Source organism: Festucalex cinctus, chromosome 8 (genome assembly GCF_051991245.1).
Source record: "Festucalex cinctus isolate MCC-2025b chromosome 8, RoL_Fcin_1.0, whole genome shotgun sequence".
Classification (NCBI taxonomy): Eukaryota; Metazoa; Chordata; class Actinopteri; order Syngnathiformes; family Syngnathidae; genus Festucalex; species Festucalex cinctus.
Genome location: NC_135418.1, coordinates 27,672,609 through 27,690,831, shown reverse-complemented (window position 1 = coordinate 27,690,831; position 18,223 = coordinate 27,672,609). Strand labels below are relative to the sequence as shown.

The window sequence follows — 18,223 nt, the reverse complement described above, 5'->3', positions numbered from 1 at the left end:
ATCAGTCAAAATCCAGTAAAACAGCATGGAGCGAAGGGGGTTTGCTTCAGTGAAAATGGCTGGGAGTTAATGAGTTAAAGGCAGTGCAGACAAAAAATTTATTCAAATTTTCTTTGTTATAAAAGAACCAATGACAAGAATCAAACAACTTTTATTACCACTTGTTTAAAAATAAACAACTCAATTGCACGTATACATGAGGATTCCATCAGGTCAGGGAGAAACTTCTGCTCTTGAATGTGATCCAGATTGCAGTTTCGGACTAAACAGCTCCAGAGCGCTCACCTCGATGCAGACTTTTGGGCTGATGCCGTCCGGCTTAATCGCAGACACATCCAAAGACATGTCCAAAGACTTTCGGCGGGCAGTCAGGTCAACGTACGACTGGCCGAAAATTCGAATTTTTCGGAAGTTGCAGGGAGTGGATGACTTGCCCTGTAATGGCAATAACAGACTGCTGTGTTCCCCCTCCTGGCTGGTCAAGTCATTGAGGAAACACGCTTGATCAGTCGACGTGCAGAGAGAAGCCCGGATCGGCGGTTTGACTTCAGGTCCATCAGATGAAATGCTTGATTTTGACAGCTGGCCCAGTGACAAAGTTGAAGGCAAATTCTGCTCCCCAAAGAAGGGCCTATCGAGCTCCGATGGCGAAATGCAGTCAAAACTGCTCAGATCTAAAACAGGATGCACATACAATAATTAGAGTGATTCAGCTCCATTGTGGACAAAAAAAGCGTTTCAGCTTACCTCGAAGAAAAACCGATTTTTCCATTTTGACTCTTTCTTGACAGCTGAGTGAGTGAGTGTGATCTTGCTCGCCAGATGACTCTTTCAAACTGTTGAGGATACTTGCTAATTGACCCAGCTGGCACGCAGAGCAGGTCATTAAAAGGGGGCGGAGAACGCTCCTTCAGAATTGAGGATAAGTTTGGCAACATTTTTGTAAAAAAAAAAGACGATTTATTTACATTTTTGTTTTTGTTTTGGGGAAACAGATAATAAATCATATATTTCACCCAGTTCAACAATCAACCATGCACTTAAAAATAATAATAATAATAATTCGAATGTTTCTTTCTGTAACTTTCAGGCATTTGAAAAACATAAAAACATTGCTGAATAAATTATTTACAACGGATTAAATTAAATTTATTTTAATGCTCATTAAATTTTAGTGTGCCTTTAATATAAAGTAATAGGGTTACAAGTAACAGTTGCAAATCAATGCTAAGATTTTTTTTTGTTCATGTTGTTTGCTGTTACTTCTATGATAACTGGTCAAGAACAAACTAATTTTAAAAAAGGAGCAACTTTAATAATGGCTTTTTATTATTTATTGACTCTTCATTTGACCAGATTGGGCCTGTTGAGATTAAAACCTATTTCCCAAGAGAGACCTGGTCAAGACAGCAGCAAAGGAACACAAAGTTACAGACATACAGTACAGAGTAAAACAAATTAAAATTAAAAAGTCACAAAGCACAGCGTATTTCTTACAATGAGAGAGTTACAATGATTTGAATGACACATTTTGACTTCCAGCTTTACCTTATACATATAACGTTTAAAAATATAAATGGATTGATAAGACCATGCAAAAAAAAAAAAAAACACGATTCAAATCTTTATTTAATTAAGACCGAAAATTTCGGTTGCTATGACGCCATCACTGGGAAGATTTCGGTTGCTATGACGCCATCACCGGGAAGGAACGTCCATGGGGAAGATAAATGGGTTGGCTATTTAGTCGCCTGATTCCAATCTGTGGGTGTTTTTCTTTATTGGGCTATTAGGTTATGGAGTATAGCGTACTGTAATAGTTCTACGACGACTTTGTAGAGCGGTTGTGATTTTGGCCGTTTTTTTAATTAAAATTTTTTTTTTAAGATTGTGTTTGTTGGTTTTACGTTGGCTGGAAACTGTCGACACCGACACCTGATCTGGCAACCTGGGGTGAGACGAAGAAGAAGAAGAAGAAGAAGAAGAAGAAGAAGAAGAAGAAGAAGAAGAAGCGGTTGCTAAGATAGTAGAGTGCATGGTAACCGAGTTATTCAACAGTAAACGCGAAGAAATCAACTCTTTTTGCTATCTACATTTACCGATTTAAAGTTTATTCGCGTTAATGAAACTGTATCGTCGCCGTTTTGATGATGATGTAGGTGGAATTGAGCAAATACATCGGCGAGGAGCATCGAGAGCTAACGTATGTTAGCATGAAAGCTAATCATGGTTTGCGCATCCGTTTAACAATCTATCGTTTGTTTAGCCTGTAGATTTTGTCTACATTTGCCTCCAGGAATGTTTACAAAAATAATCCAAACCAAAGGTAGCATTTAACCAACCCTCCTCTGGCGGATAAACGTGTTAACTTGATACAGTTTATTAGTCAGTGTTACACTGCCATTGAGGTGTAACCTGACTTGTCGATATTTACTCGTGGGTGAGTAGATTCTTACAAGAGCGAATGCATAGTGGTTGCACATTGTAATCATCATGGAGAAGGAACAGCACAGTACAGTTGTTTTCAACGCCTCAAAAAGAGAACTGTTTACCACCAGCAGTGGATACAAATCCATGCAGAAGCACATTAGGACTCAGTGGAGAATTCAAAGGTCCGAGCGGCTTTTTTTCTTTTTTTGTCATCTGTGTGAAACTCACAAACTTGAAGTCAACTGATTTCCGTGATAAATGATGCTTCTAGTATGAAGGAGGAGTTGTCATCGGACAAACTGAAAGGTGTCAAGTTGTGGATAACTGCTGGCCCAAGAGAGAAGTTTACAGCGTCAGAGGTTAGATATCAAAAGAAAATTGGCAATTGATTGCACAATCAACATTTTTACGTTGTGTGCTAACACAGTGGAAAATAATAATAAAAATAGTATGCTTGACCTGCATAGGCACGATATCACACTGTTATTTTGTTTTTTTTTCCCAGCTGGAAGTACTGAAACACTACCTGGACGGTGGAGGAAATATCCTGGTCATGCTTGGGGAAGGAGGAGAAAAGAAATTTGACACAAATATCAACTTTCTCCTGGAAGAGTTTGGAATTGTGGTGAACAATGGTGGATACGGATCTATCTAATATTACTTGTCACTGTTGGAATTGTCATTTGTCAGTTGATGTTGCGAATCATGTGTGGGTTTTATTGATTTGCGATATGACAGATGCCGTTTTCCGGACCAGGTACTACAAGTACTATCATCCGAAAGAAGCACTTGTGTCTGACGGTGTGTTGAACAGGTTTGTTGCTATTTTCTACGTTTTTTTTTTAGTTATTTTTATTTAGGAGTCATTAGTAATAAATTACTTCTCCTGGACTCACAAAATCTGCATTGTTTTTGTTTAGGGAGGTCAGCCGGGCTGCTGGCAAATCAATGCCAGGAATAACTGAAGATGACAATGTTGGAAATAACACACAGTAAATTATTTATTTTCGTTAAAAAAAAAAAATTACACGAATGCTACATTTTTATTTATTTATTTATTTATTTTATTTATTTATTTTTATTTTTTTACTGGACCCTTTCTGTATTCACGCAGGGCTCTCTCATTTGTGTACCCGTACGGTGCCACCCTGAATGTGACGAAACCGTCTGTGGCAGTTCTTTCAACTGGCTCCATCTGCTTCCCCCTCCATCGGCCTGTCATGGCCTTCTATAAAGAAAAAGTCAGCAAGCTAAAAAGCTATTTTTGTACCCCAAATACCGCTATTAATATGACACCTGGTGTCTTACTTTAGGAGGCAGGCAAATTGGTGGTTGGTGGCTCCTGCCAAATGTTCAGCGATCAGTTCATAGACAAGGAGGAGAACAGTAAAATTCTGGTGAGTACGGCTGCGCACATCTTCAAGGAGCAGCACTTCAGTCACGCTCAACCCCAGAAAAACAAAATGACAAGCAGTATATGAAGTTTGTGTTCCTCTACTTTGTCACTGCAGGGTGTTGTGCTCCAGTGGCTGATGACTGATAATATTCATCTGAATCAGATTGATGCGGAAGACCCAGAGGTGAGGCCGTGTGCAATTCAGTCTGGGGGAAAAAAAAGACAGCCATATAAACCAGTTGCCATTGATACTGTCTAGATCACCGATTACACCATGTTGCCACACATCGGATGTTTGTCCGAACAACTCACGCAGTACTTCCAGGAGGGCGATGAAAACCCCAGAGACTTCACTTCTCTTCTGGATGTCTCCTTTTTCGGCCTGTCAACGGACACGTTACCGCAAGTGCTCAGGTAAAATCGGAACGTGTTTTGCGAGCGTTACAGTGTTACGGCACAACAGACTTCCTTACGGATGTCCTGTTTTCCCACAGTGTTTATAAGCATCTGAATGTCAAAGATGAGCCACTTCAGCTGATCGCGCCGCAGTTTGAGACCCCACTGCCTCCGTTGAAACTTGCCGTGAGTACATCTACATTCCTTGTCCTCTCGTTATTTCACTGCAATTGTGGGAAAAAAAGCTGCGGTTTAAGGGGGAAGCCAACCCCATTTTTTTTTTTTTGGGACAATAATATGTTCTAGGGCGGGTGACTAGCACGTCCATCTTCCAGTACTGAGGACTCGGGTTCGAGTCCAGGCTCAGGCCTTCCTGGGTGGAGTCTGCATGTTCTCCCTGTCCCTGCGTGGGTCTTCTCAGGGTACTCCAGTCTCCTCCCACATTCCAAAGACATGCATGGCAGGTTAATTGGGTGCTCCAAATTGTCCCTAGGTGTGCTTGTGAGTGTGGATGGTTGTTTGTCTCTGTGTGCCCTGCAATTGGCTGGCAACCAGTTCAGGGTGTACCCCGCCTACTGCCTCAAGCCAGCTGGGATAGGCTCCAGCACCCGCGACCCTTGTGAGGAATAAGCAGTCAAGAAAATGGATGGATATGTTCTAATCATCCCCACCAGTCTAAAAATGGTATTCTGCATTATAAGAGATCAGCAGCAAAATCCAGCTGTTATTATCTATCTCAGGGGGCGGCCATTTTGCTGCTTGTTGTCGACTGAAGATGCTCAGGTAACAACCCTTCACAGCTTACCTGTTTTCTGAAGCTGAGATGTGATTGGTCGTGAGCCGATCCCTGAGCAACATTGATGTCATCTTCAGTCGACAACACGTGGCAAAATGGCCGCCACCATGAGATGGATAAAAACGGCTGGATTTTGCTTCATTACTGTTATTCCACAAATTTGATATGAATCAGAATGTCGTTATTAGACTAGTGAGGTCACATATAACTTATGATTGTCAAGACATGTTGAAGGTTGACTTGCACTTTTTAAAGGCCCAGTATGCCGGTTTCACTCAGGAAAATGCACTTTTTAAATACAGGATGTACACACTTTAACTTTCTCTCAGTCTACACATCTGGGTTTATGTTAATCTTTGGTGGTGATTTTGTCCTAATTTCCAATTGACAGCAAGTGGCAAAATGGTCGTCAGTGTTGTAGTATGAGAGCCTGAAAAGTTAGAAAGTACTACCGAATTTAAAAAAAATGTTGTGTTCTGTATTCACATGAGGCACAAAATAAGATGACTGCGTAATATTTAGAAAATTAGAAATGCACTTTTCTCCTTCCCCTGTGCCGGCAGTAAAATAATTTGATGCAGTGACCTGTTTACAGACGCGTGCGCACATACTGTCTCGCCGCTCGTTGCGCTATTTAGCACATTGGGAACAACACCAACGTGTTTGTCTGCATGTACTTTGTATGCCGTCCTCCCTCAAACACGCACGTGTGAAAAAGTAAGCGAATTTGCCGGTTAAACGTTAAATGAACAACAGCTTCAGACACAAACGAGGACCCGTGCGCTGTGCTTTTCATCAAGTTGGCTATGATCCTGAGTCAGTTCAGATGGCAATTCTTTGGAATTTGTGATCAAATATATCAAATATCTTTCAACCTCTTTCTGACTGATATACTTTCTTGTGAATTCAATTTTGGAACATGAAACTTTGACCCAGGCAGCAAATTCAAACATTTTTTTTTTTTTTTTTTTTGTACCTTCCAGGTCTTTCCTCCAATCTTGAGCGATTTGTCCCCACCAACGCTGGACCTGTTTGATTTAGATGAAGCGTTTTCGTCTGAGAAAGTGCGCCTCGCGCAGCTCACCAATAAATGTAAGTTCACTCTTTGAACTAAAATAAAAAGGGATGGACAGCTAATATTTAAAGTAATAATCTTGACATTTTGACCTGCCCCTGCTTCCAGGTACAGATGACGACCTTGAATTTTACATCAGGAAATGTGGTGAAATTCTGGGAGTGACTCCCAAGTTGGACAAAGATCAGCAGGATGCAAAGCACATTTTGGAGCACATTTTCTTCCAAGTTGCAGAGTTCAAGAAACTCAATCAAGTGAGAGTTTTCACACATTTTTACTGCACATAAAAGCCATCGAGTGAATCTAAGTTGTTTTCTTTCAGGAGCAAGATGTCAACACTGAGGCACGCTTCACCCCATCTTGACTGGATGGAAATATTCTAGAATTTATTCATAAACGCTACCAATACTCTTCTGATGTTGGCATATTTATGGTTGACCTCAACAACCACCATACCATAATAATAATGTTTTTTTTATTCACTTAATATTTGATATACTTAAAATGCAAACAATATTGTAAATATTAAAGCAATTAAAGTCATTGCTACAGTCCATAAGTCCTGAAGAACATATTGTGTTGAACTCTTGTCTCATATTATTCATCTGTTGATGTCCAACGTTTTCAGTCTACTGCAGAAATAAAGGCATTGTCACTGTTTCAATCATTTTTGCAGAGAAAAATGGTAGAGAAACACTAAGTAGCTTTCAAATAGCGCACAATGAGAACACAGGAAAGAATGCACGTAATCTTATGTAAACCTTTTATTCAATATCCAGTTTAAGGTACTGTGTACCTGTACACTCTTATTATCCTCATTAAAAAAAAAATGAGTAGGCCTACACTAGTAAAACAACTAGACTGCACTAGTTAATACTAGGCCTGGCTTTACCAGTAATATCCAATACTAGTGCTGCTTTTTGGCATACTAGTACATAATTAAACCTTGCTATTATCCTCAATCATCTTATCATAAAGCTATTTGAGCATTTATTATACAAGTAAAGCTGATGGTCTGCACTAGTACCCTCTTTGTCCTCACTTGTTAGACAACGTGCTCATGTACTAGTCGGGACAACTATGTTAGTAGTGAGGCAAAGCCCACTAGTTAACCGCATGCTACTACGGGTGCCATTAGAAAATGCCAATTGTAAACATCTACACCAATAGTAGTGCCCAGGTCAGTTGTCGTCTAGTGCAACGGTTTTCCTCACTAGAAACAGGTATGTGTCCTACTAGGTATGACGACATTGTTTTATTACTAGTGTGGGCAGAGTGCTGTTGGGCCTGTTAGGAGTGCATACTAGTAGGCGAAAATTAGCACAAGGGAGAAAATATTAGGCTAATACCGCAACATAGAAGTAGTACACAATTACAGAACCGGCACGGATCTCGACTAAAATGCTCAAACAGCGTTGCCAAACATTACTAGTTTGACCACTAGATACAAAAATGTAGTTGCCTGGTTCCTGTAAAAAGGAACTATATTCTAAAAGGTTTAAAAAAGGAAGAAATTAAGAAGATCAGATGTAATTATCTTTTCCAATCCCATTCAAGATGAAGGAAATTCAATTTAAAATTTTGAATAAAATGTACCCTACTAAGGAATATCTAAAACAAATTCAAAATGGAAACTGGGATGTGTGTTTTCTGTGGAGTGGAAAATGAAGACTTGGATCATCTTTTTTTTTTTCTTGTAATGTGATTCAGAGGTTTTGGAAGGATTTTCAAGATTGGCTGCAACACAAGGGTATTCAATTTAATGGGCTGTTGATGAAAGAGATCCAATTTGGAATCAATATTCACGATAGGAAAGTTGACTTTGGTGTCAATGTCTTGCTTGTATTGAGTAAACACTTTATTCACAAATGTTTTTTTTTTTTAAACAAATCCTAGTATGGCTCACTTGAAGAATGAGATCTGTCTCTTTGAAAAATCGTTAAGGTTTATGAATCAGAAAAATGCCCTTGCTTTTGAAGTTTTTTTGAATGACTGTCTTGATTTCAAAGATTTATGGGATCCTTTAATTTTGACAATTTATAACACTGCCCCTTGTTCAATTTATTTATGTATTTTTATTTTTTTATTTTTTATTAAAAAAAAAAAAAGTTTGACCACTAGTCAAAACCCAGCGCCCTCGCCCTGTACTTCCTGCTTGCCTGCCAAGTTGTGCGGTCGCGCACATGTACTGCGCATCACGTCACTCCGCTTTCAACGTCTCGGGAAGGGCGCGAGATAGAAATCCAGGAGCGCGGACAGACAAGATAGGCGGGCGGGCGGGCAGCTTAGCTGCCTCTTTGCTAAACACATTAGCAAAACAGCACCAAGCCTGCAAACAAAATCAACATCGGTCCGCTTCGTAAAGGCAGTGCGTCCAAAAAAACAATCGGATCATTTATGAACATGTCGTGCAAGGTCAGCGGTCGGATCGTCAACAGCTGAAAAACGGGGGGAAAAAAATGTCCTGGTGGCCGCGCGGGTAAGATGCCAATCGCAATCGTTTGTTCGTGTAAATTAATCGAAACTATTTGATTTCGGACAAACTTTACGTGTCGACATTATAAATAAGACATCTGATTGACGAGCACAATATGTTGGATTATTCTGAATATTTGACCTCGATTGAACTGCTGTGTCTCTGCCGCCTTTTTCCGGCCGGACCAGCACGTATAACAGGCTCCACATTTCCTTCATTTCGTCGGTGATTCATCTGCAGATTCAATGATCGCGCAACAACGCCAACTCCTTTGACAAGTAGTTGTGATTTAACAGTTAATACGTGTTTCTTTAACCTAAATGCAAGCGAGCCAGCGACACAAAACAAAGATGCGTTTGTTTCCATCTCTTCGCCTGGGTGGATGAAAAATTTCCACTACTTACTGCCAGCAGATGACAGACCCCCCCCCCCCCCCCCCCCAATTCTGTTTCTTGTTTGATGGTGTTTGAGCCGTTTCTTTGATGCTATTTATTTATTTGTTTTTTAGAAGATGTGGTTGGCCAGATCAAGCCGTTTGGTTGACTCTGTTCCTCCTCATTGTAAAAGGATGTTTTGCTAAATATATATATATGTATAATAGCAATCTGTTATCTGGCGCTTTCCCTCCCAAATTTTGAATTAAACACAAAGTAATGCAACCCCATAGCTTGACACTCTGTTCTTGTTTTAGTGCCTTAATGGTGGATGGATTTTTTTTTTTTTTTTTTTTTACTAATTGTTTTGATATTGGTTCTTTTTTTTTTTTGTAAGTTATGTTATGCTGTTATGGTCAATTTGTATTTATGTACAGCACTTTGTTTCAGCTGTGGGTAATAATAATTTTTTTCCAGTGAGGAGGGGGAGGACAACCAGCATCCTGACACTGATTCCGACGTGGCAGAGCCGAGAGATGGTGGCAAAGTGAAAGTCAAGTGGACGCAAGAGGAGGTGACGTGACACAACGTTCCACACTCGTCACGCCTTGTTATCGAATTTCGCGAGACTAAACATTCTCGACTGTCTACAGGATGACAAAATAAAGGCACTGGTTCAAAAACTGGGGCAGGATGATTGGAAAAACGTAGCCAGCCACATACCAGTGAGTTTACAAAAACGTGTGTTTTTAATACGGCTAATATTTAATGTGTGTAATGTTCTCTTGATATTTTGAATGACTTTCTTTCACGTTTAGAATCGCACTGAACACCAATGCCAGCACCGATGGTTGAAGGTTTTGGATCCCGAACTAGTCAAAGGCCCTTGGACGAAAGAAGAAGACGACAAGGTAGGTTTGTTGATTGTTTCCCGAGTTTTGACGGAAAGATACTTCGATGTCGTTGTGTTCCTCAGGTCATTGAGCTCGTAAAGCTCTACGGCAACAAACAATGGGCCGCGGTGGCCAAGCACCTGAAGGGAAGGCTCGGGAAGCAGTGTCGAGAGCGTTGGCACAACCATCTCAACCCCTGCGTGAAGAAGTCCTCGTGGACGGCCGAGGAGGACCTCATCATCTATAAGGCTCACTGCATCCTTGGAAATCGCTGGGCGGAGATTGCAAAGCTATTGCCGGGAAGGTAATTTATTTATTTATTGTATTTATTTATTTATTTATTTTATTTTTTTTAAACGTATGCCGTGGACATGTTTTCAAACAGGACTGACAACGCAGTGAAGAATCACTGGAACTCAACCATTAAGCGCAAATTAGAAATGGGCTTCTACTCAAGAGAGGATCTGACGCCGAGTGAGCTTGAAGAGCTGCTAGCCCAAGTGAAAGATATACAGGTGGGGGTGGGGGTGGGTTCCCCAAATCATCACCTATGTTTAAGTGTAATGACCAAGGTTATTATAGTTAACTAATGAAAAAAACTAAAATTTGGGAAACAATGTTTTTAACGAAATAAAGTAAAATCGAAAATGCTTTTAAAAAAACGTAAACTGACTGATCGTACATTTTATGTTTACAAAACTAACTAAAATGACAGCAAAAATGTTCTTCGTTTTAGTCTTTGGCAATTAACACATTCACTGCCAGCCCAGCAAAAATGCATCATTTGACGTATTTTCCCGTCAATGGCAGTGAATGAGTTAATTTAATGCATGAGCCTTTGGGGATGATTTTAAGTGGATTTATTTCAATGTTAACCGGAATAAGGACGTTTGAAAGTGTCACACAGAAGTGATGTCATTTAGCAGCAGCCAATAGAAAGGCACCTTCAGATGACGTTGATCCCATGTTTTTTTGTTTTTTTGTTTTTTTTAATATTGCGCCAAATAATACAATTTTTTTTAAAAACTAATACTGAAACTAAAACTAAACTAAACAGAAACCAATAGAAAAGTACCTGCAGATGATGTCGCTACCATGTTTTTTTTTATATATTGTGTACTAGTAATGCACATTAAAAAAAAACTAAAACTAATACTGAAACTAACTAAAACCTAAGTATTTATTAAATAACTAAAATTAATAAAAACTAAAGGAACCACCCTGAACACTAATCATAGCTAACTAAATTAAAAAAAAAAACAACTCAAAACAAAATAAAAACTAGCTAAAGGGAAAATTCCCAAACTATAATAACCCTGGTAATGACATTTATATTTAATATATATACTCTTCTGTGGTTATACAGATGCCCAGTTGTTCTCAAGATCATGCTGACCTGGATTCAGAGCACGAAACAAACACCGCAGTAAGCAGCTATTCACACATTTTTGATTTGCATTGAACAGCTGTCACGTGAGGGAATTCTGTCCTCTCCCTGAAATAATATAGTCAATCTGCTGTATATTAACTCATTCACTCCCAGCCATTCTCACTGAAGCAACCCCGTTCACTCCTAGGCCCACAGACTATTGTTTTCGAATATAGTTGAGTTTCATCATTATTCGCAACTCTGTGGGGAAAAGAGCTTTTTGCAACATGGCGCTGGTTGATCTCTTATACTCTGCTGCCACCTGCTGGCCGGTTTTGTAATAACTACCATTGCTTCAAGCATTCTCTTCAGTTCAGAGGCTGCATCAAAGCCCCCCCCCCAAAACAAAACAAAACGTATAAATACGTCTTTGGGAGCAAATGAGTTAACAACCACATCTGTATTCATTTCTAAATACTGCCATTGATCTAAATGTTGGTGTCTTCGCACGTTGCAGGAAATGTCAGACTTGGGCGGTGTTCACGGTGCGGACGAGGCCGGTCCTACCCGGGTCGTGCCCTCCCCAAAGGACGTTTCAAGCCTGTCAGAAGGAGACAGCACATTAGAGATGAATCCGACGCACTGGGTTGTGGACGACTCCGGCTTTCTTTCCCCCACGGGGCCATCATTGCGGGAGGTCCTGGACATGGTGGATGGGGTAGGAAATTCGGAGCAAGCAATATCCAAGCAGAGCACCACAATTTGTCTACACGATGTCAAAAGTACAGTATCAATCCAGGGCAGTGGTTCTTAACCTGGGTTCGGCGGAGGTCGAGACAACCCCGACTCAAATGATTCGTGATGATATCGGCCCTGCTTGGCTATGATTGGCTGCATGTCAGGTGATCACGCTACATTGCTTGGGCTATATGTGCCGCGGGGAATTTGGTGCGCTCAGTAGTCGACTTGTGGCGCTTGCGATGGTGCGTCGATTAATTTCTTTATTATACATAATAGTAGGGGTGTGAATTGCCTCGTACCTGACGATTCGATTCGTATCACGATTCACAGGTCACGATTCGATTCGATACCGATTAATCCCGATACGAATTTATAAGTCGATTGTTGCGATTTTTTTCATTCAAATTTAGAAAATACTAATCAGTAAGCTTGTAGAGTGTAAGATTTATATGAAAATGTATTATTTATTTATCTGAAATTTCAGTCTTATAGAGGTTGTAATCTGTTTCATGTTTGAACAGAATTAAAATAAAAATATTAAGGCTTAATGTTCCGTTCATATAACATTCTTCCATGCTTAAGGTGTGAATCCTAAAAAAAAAAAAAAAAAAAAAAAAAAAAAAAAAAAAAAAAAAAAAAAAAATCGATTTTGCCTATTATTAAATCGATTCGAGAATCGCGCGATGTAGTATCGCGATATATCGCCGAATCGATTTTTTTTAACACCCCTACATAATAGTATGTTGAGCAAAAAAATAAAATAAAGTGTGGTAAGTGGTCAGACAAATTTGTGCAATATGAAATCACGTGTTTAAGCGGACGTATGGTGTTCCACAGGGTTCAATTCTGGGGCCTCTGCTCTTTTCATGGTATGTGCTGCCCCTTAAGTTGCAGTTTGTTTGTTTTTCCTTTTTCTTTTTTTGCCCCTGAGAGCGCAGTATTATTCATTTGGCAGCCTGCACGAGTCAACATGTCGTCGTCATCATCGCTCTCTTTTTGTGGGTGCATGTGTGCGAGTTCATGCTCTTTAATTCACCTGAAGCCTGTTACAAACCCAAGACCCTTCACCTTAGCTTCGGATACTCCAGAGTCCCGCCAGATTCGTGAATTTGTCGGGAGATCGGAGGAAGGGTCAAAGGAAGGAAAGACGAAGCCAAGTGAAATCCAACACCGACCAGACACCACCCACAGAGTTACAAATCCAGAATCTTTCACCAACCCCAGATACATCTGAATCCCAACAGATTAGGGAGACATGGAGACCAGAGGAAAGACTAAATAAAGGATAGATGAAGCGGAGATCGACAAACACCCAACCCACCACTGATTCAACGACCTGTGGGAGATGCAAATCCTTTTTGAGTTTCAGTAGTTGAGTTCCATCGAAAGAAAACAGCGCTGGTTGATTTTTAAAGTGCTCTATGAATGGATGTGACTCAACATCCTAACTGCAGGATTTGAGCAAACTGTCAAGCAAAACTAGACATTTTTTCAGTATGTTTCAGTACCGCTCAGCAAGGTTAAGAACCACTGATCTAGGGCTTTGAACTAATCTGTTATAAAGCAGTTAACTCATTTGCTCCCAATAACGTATAAATACGTTTTTTTAATCTTCTAAGTGTCCCAAAGACGTATTTATACGTTTTTTTTGTTTGTTTTTTATGCTAGAGAATACAGAAGGCTTTGATGCAACCTCTCCACTGCCAAGAACGATAGCAGAAATGGTAGTTATTACACAAACGGCCAGCAGGTGGCAGCAGAGCAAAGGAGATCAACCAGGACCATGTAGAAAAAAAGCTCAATTACTGATAATTTTAAATAGATTTGTGAAAACTGATGAAACTTAGCTCTCTTCTAATGCTAATTTCTGCAAAACGGAAACAGATAGAAACGTACTTTTTTTTTTTTCCTGATGAAAGAAGAGACTTTCATCTTTCTTTTGATTGCTTTTATAGCAATTGAACACAATATTCTGTGGGCCTTGCAAAATTTGTCAAAATCCAATAAAACAGCCGGGAGCGAACAGTAGGGATAGACCGATAATCGGCCGGGCCGATTATCGGCGCCGATATTTGGCATTTTGACAAATATTGGCATCGGCCATTTTTTGAATCTGAAGGCCGATAAAGCTCACTGAGCAGGGAATACTTGCGAACGTAGCGAATTTGGGGTTTTCATCAGGATTTGTAAGATGTTCGCAGTCAGTTTTTATTTGTCGAATACACATTTGGAACATATTCACACAATTTTTCACCGCGAAAATCTTTTTGAAACGTTTTTACGAACCCTGACAAAAACCCCAAATGAGCTACATTCACATGAATTTGTTACTCAGTGAGAAATTATATATAGTTTGAAAGAATTCCCCCCCATTTTACTGCAAATTAATATCGGCTTGAAATAACGGTTATCGGCCGACTTGACTACAAATATTCTGTATCGGTATCGGCCTTGAAAAAACCATATCGGTCTATCACTAGCGAACAGGACTGATTCTGTGAAAATGGCGGCGAGTGAATGAGTTAAATTAAAATGACTGACTTACTATTATTATTTATATTATTATTATTTGAATAATGCCAAATGCTCCTTTGATGTGATAGGACCTGGACGGCTGGTGTAACCTCTCGGCGTTCGACTTGCCCGAAGAGAGCCCGAGCCCGGAACGCCACCGGTTCCGTCTGGAGGGCAGCACCCTGCAGGAGTTGAGCAAAGGCAGCAAGGGAGAACTCATCCCGATCTCGCCTGGCGGGGTCACGCCCCCGGCCATACTGAGCCATCGAAGCCGGAGACGCCTGTCGCCCGACGCAAACGGCGTCATGACGCCGAAGAGCACGCCGGTCAAGATATTGCCCTTTTCGCCCTCCCAAGTAAGTCGTCTTCCCCCGGCAAGCGGCGGCAGCGGCATCTCCTGACTTCCGAAACGTTACCCTCAGTTCCTCAACATGTGGATGAAGCAGGACACTCATGACCTGGAGAACCCGTCGCTCACGTCCACCCCGGTGTGCAGCCAGAAAGCCATCGTGACCACACCTCTCCAGAGGGACAAGACCCCCGTCACGCTGAAGGAAAACTCCGCGTAAGCGCTCCGATCTGGCGACTTCTGTTGAGCTGTTTGATTTTTTTTTTTGTACATTTCAGCGTCACGTATTTATGTCTTTGTGTAGGTTTGTTACACCCAACCACAAGTCCGAGCTCGGCCTGCCGCGCACTCCGACACCGTTCAAAAACGCCCTGGAGAAATACGGAGCTCTGCAACCTCTGGTGAGATGACGTCTCGAGGTGACATCAATTTACAGTGTTCCCTCGTTTATCGCGGGTGTTGCCTTCCAAAAACTACCCGCGATAATGGATTAATTAAAAAAATAAAATAAAAAAAAAATCCCGTTAGTTAAATATATTTTTTCATTTATTATTCAGTGTTCCCTCATTTTCCGCTGGGGTTAGGTTCTAAAAACTACCCTCGTTAATTTAAAAAAAAAAAAAAAAAAAATCCTGTTAATTTTTTTCCATTTATACAGTGTTCCGTCGTTTTCCGCTGGGTTTAAGTTCCAAAAAATACCCGCAATAAACGACATCTGTGAAGTAGTTAGCTTTATGTTTTCAATTTCTTATAAATGTTTTAAGGGTTTCAAACCCCTCAGCACACAGTTGATACACTTTTCTCATTGAGGCATTTTTCCTCGTTGTCACATTTCTCTCTTTTTTTCAACATTCTCAATGTTTAAACCTTTTATGAAACATTTTTTTTGAAATAGGTACATTACTGTAAAAAAAAAATAAATGCAAAATTGCACTAAAAAAATCCACGATACAGCTCGACTGCGAAAAGGGAACCGCGTTATAGCGAGGGAACACTGTTTTTTCGCTTTTGGTATGATTTTTACGTTATTATAAATGCTTTTTCATTCGTCCTATGTGTTCTTTTTACATTTAGATTTATTTTTTTTTTTTTAGTTTTGTTTTTAGTTTACTTTTACAGCACTTATTTTTTTCCCATTTATGTTTTTTTTGTTTTGGTATGATTTTTCGTTTATTATGAATTCTTTTTTTTTTATTCATCATTTAGCATTTTTTCAGTCATTTTTTTTCCATTAAATTTTTTTTTATTTTATTTTTTTTTATTTACTTATCATACAATACAGTATATATTTTCTATCTCCGGAATGCAATGTCGTCGATTGGCCTGGCCAACACGTTCGACGCTTTATCCTGTTTTCCGTTGTGTCGTCTCAGCCTCAGACTCCGAACCTTGAGGACGACATTAACGAAGTGATCTTCCGAGATGTGGGGATTGACTTGGCGGGTGAACGGCCGGCTTTTCCCGAGCCAAGACGCAAAGCGGCGGTAAATGTGATGCTTTGATTCTATCGCCATCATATATGGACCACTCTTAGATTTTATGCGAGTGTGTTAGAGGGCCAAATACACTCTTCTTAGTGCCTCTTCTTAACCCCAATAAAGTTCAGGTCTTTTGTTTTGTTTTGTTTTCTACCACAGAAGGTTTTATGCTATTTGGAACTGTTTTTATTTCCCTCCAGTTCCAGTTGAGGCAAAATAGCCTACATAGAATTCAGTATTATTTTGATAGGGCTTAGTTTTTTTTTTTTTTTTTTTTTTTTTCCCAGCCAGTCACAAAACTGAATTGATCATTTGGACTCGCTTGATTTGATTTTGTTCCCAGCATCGCCCTCCTATGAAGAAAGTCCGCAAGTCGTTGGCACTCGACGACTGCCAAGTGATGCCCAAGTCCAAACGCAAATCGAAAACTGAAGCCAAAATTTGCATCAAGGTGACCGCTTCAAAAAAAAAAATGATAATAATAATGTGCCGTTACCCTGCATTTTTCCACGTTGACATCGGTATGCTTTATTCCTAGTTTTTGTTTCCCTCGATTGCAGGAAGAACCTTCAACAGTTAATATCAGCTCTTCATTTCGTCGTAAAAATCATGAAAATATTTTGGATCAGGGATTCCTTCTCGGGCCAAGCGACAGCGCTATATTTCCCGCTGTAGTGCCCCCAATTCCGGTAAGTTCCATCTTCAGATTTTTCTTCTTTTTTTTTTTCATTTGGTAAAGTATCTGAAGTAGCCTAATGCTAGTTTTGCCATGTTTTTCTTTGTCTGAAGATGTCCAAAGAATGGGAGGCAGTTGCATGCGGGCAAACGAAAGATCAGCTCATCATGACGGAGAAAGCGAGGCGCTTCCTGCGCGCCTTCAAATCACACGCCCCGAACAGAGCTCTGGTGTTGTCCTGAGACGACTTGCACCTTTGTACCAAGTTGTTACACAAACACAACAGAATGTTCTGTTGTTTGCTTTTGTACCATTGTGAAGAAAAGTACTGTATGCGCCTTGTAAATGTTATAACGTGTTGCAACAACTTACGAGTGGTCGACATGTTGAAACTCTTGCTTCAATTGAAAATGTCTGCAGGGAAACAATGACATGTAAATGCTTTTTACATTTTTGTCTTATTCCAAAGGCCATTTTAAGGCCTGAAACCAACATAAGTGCATTTCATGAAAAAAAAAAATAGCAGTCCAGCATTTTATGTGACATCTTAAATAGCTGAACATTCAACAAAGAAGATTGTGTCTGGATACTTTTGCAATTAATGAAAAATAATTTTATATTGCATATGTGTTCATGTGTCTGTATTTTTTTTGTATTTACTTGTGCAAACTGGTATACAGTACAAAGGTTAGCGCTATCATCGCTCACTGATGTTGTGAAAGTGGGTGTAGATGGGGGGTCTCTGAATGATACCGTTGAAAAAAAACTGCAATCTGTTCTAGACTTACAGTCTTAAATCTAGCCTACTATGTGAGCTCATTTTGAAAGTAATATATATGTACTATTGCAAGAACAGTTTGTAAGGTGATTTGTTTTAATTTCTTAGTTGATAAATCCTAGGGAAAAAATAAATGCATTACTGTATTTGCTAAATTTCTGTCAACTGTATTACTTTTCTTTTTTTAAATATAAACTCAAAAGACAGGCATTGCCTCATTTTAACAATATTGATAATTATTAGAGACCAGTCATTAATGTACAGTACATATCCCCATTGAGGGAATTTTGCTAAAATAATGAATTGAATTGTGTGTGGATACTGTCGCATTCAAAAATACCAAATGACAGATGCTTCCGAAGTAAGGAGAAGAGGGTGTGTGGACAAAACCAGAATAAATTAACTATTTTGTTTCTTAAAAAAACAACTGGATGAATATATTTTTGGGATAAAATTATGTATCATTTTTTCATTATTCCCGC

At 39.8% G+C, this 18,223-nt stretch overlaps 2 protein-coding genes and 1 long non-coding RNA gene across 6 annotated transcripts; 2 read left to right on the top strand and 1 right to left on the bottom strand.

Moving 5' to 3' along the window:
• Positions 1-135: 135 nt before the first annotated feature.
• On the bottom strand, positions 136-900 carry LOC144023741 (uncharacterized). The gene is made up of 2 exons (XR_013284600.1): positions 748-900; positions 136-674 (listed from the first exon to the last, which is right to left on the bottom strand). It is a non-coding gene; the product is annotated as an uncharacterized LOC144023741 (long non-coding RNA).
• An 817-nt stretch (positions 901-1,717) lies between these two features.
• ift52 (intraflagellar transport 52 homolog (Chlamydomonas)) lies at positions 1,718-6,760 on the top strand. 3 transcript variants are annotated; one of them, XM_077530682.1, is made up of 14 exons: positions 1,718-2,038; positions 2,449-2,612; positions 2,702-2,789; positions 2,936-3,065; positions 3,169-3,244; positions 3,351-3,422; positions 3,545-3,671; positions 3,744-3,827; positions 3,942-4,010; positions 4,086-4,240; positions 4,321-4,408; positions 6,002-6,110; positions 6,202-6,347; positions 6,416-6,760. In XM_077530682.1, exons 2-14 carry the CDS (start codon positions 2,494-2,496, stop codon positions 6,455-6,457), a joined length of 1,305 nt encoding a protein of 434 aa, XP_077386808.1. In that variant the 5' UTR covers positions 1,718-2,038; positions 2,449-2,493; the 3' UTR covers positions 6,458-6,760. The 3 variants fall into 3 exon arrangements, with proteins under 3 accessions (XP_077386808.1, XP_077386807.1, XP_077386809.1); XM_077530681.1 differs by having other exon boundaries at positions 1,719-2,612; XM_077530683.1 differs by lacking the exon at positions 2,449-2,612 and having other exon boundaries at positions 1,722-2,038.
• Positions 6,761-8,260: 1,500 nt separating this feature from the next.
• Positions 8,261-17,589, top strand: mybl2b (v-myb avian myeloblastosis viral oncogene homolog-like 2b). 2 transcript variants are annotated; one of them, XM_077530746.1, is made up of 15 exons: positions 8,261-8,572; positions 9,421-9,517; positions 9,597-9,668; positions 9,762-9,854; positions 9,920-10,140; positions 10,222-10,351; positions 11,203-11,262; positions 11,723-11,923; positions 14,550-14,816; positions 14,883-15,025; positions 15,114-15,210; positions 16,183-16,293; positions 16,631-16,738; positions 16,848-16,976; positions 17,077-17,589. In XM_077530746.1, the coding sequence occupies exons 1-15, from the start codon at positions 8,553-8,555 to the stop codon at positions 17,203-17,205; spliced, it is 1,878 nt and encodes a 625-aa protein (XP_077386872.1). In that variant the 5' UTR covers positions 8,261-8,552; the 3' UTR covers positions 17,206-17,589. The 2 variants fall into 2 exon arrangements, with proteins under 2 accessions (XP_077386872.1, XP_077386873.1); XM_077530747.1 differs by lacking the exon at positions 11,723-11,923.
• The last annotated feature ends 634 nt before the right edge of the window (positions 17,590-18,223 follow it).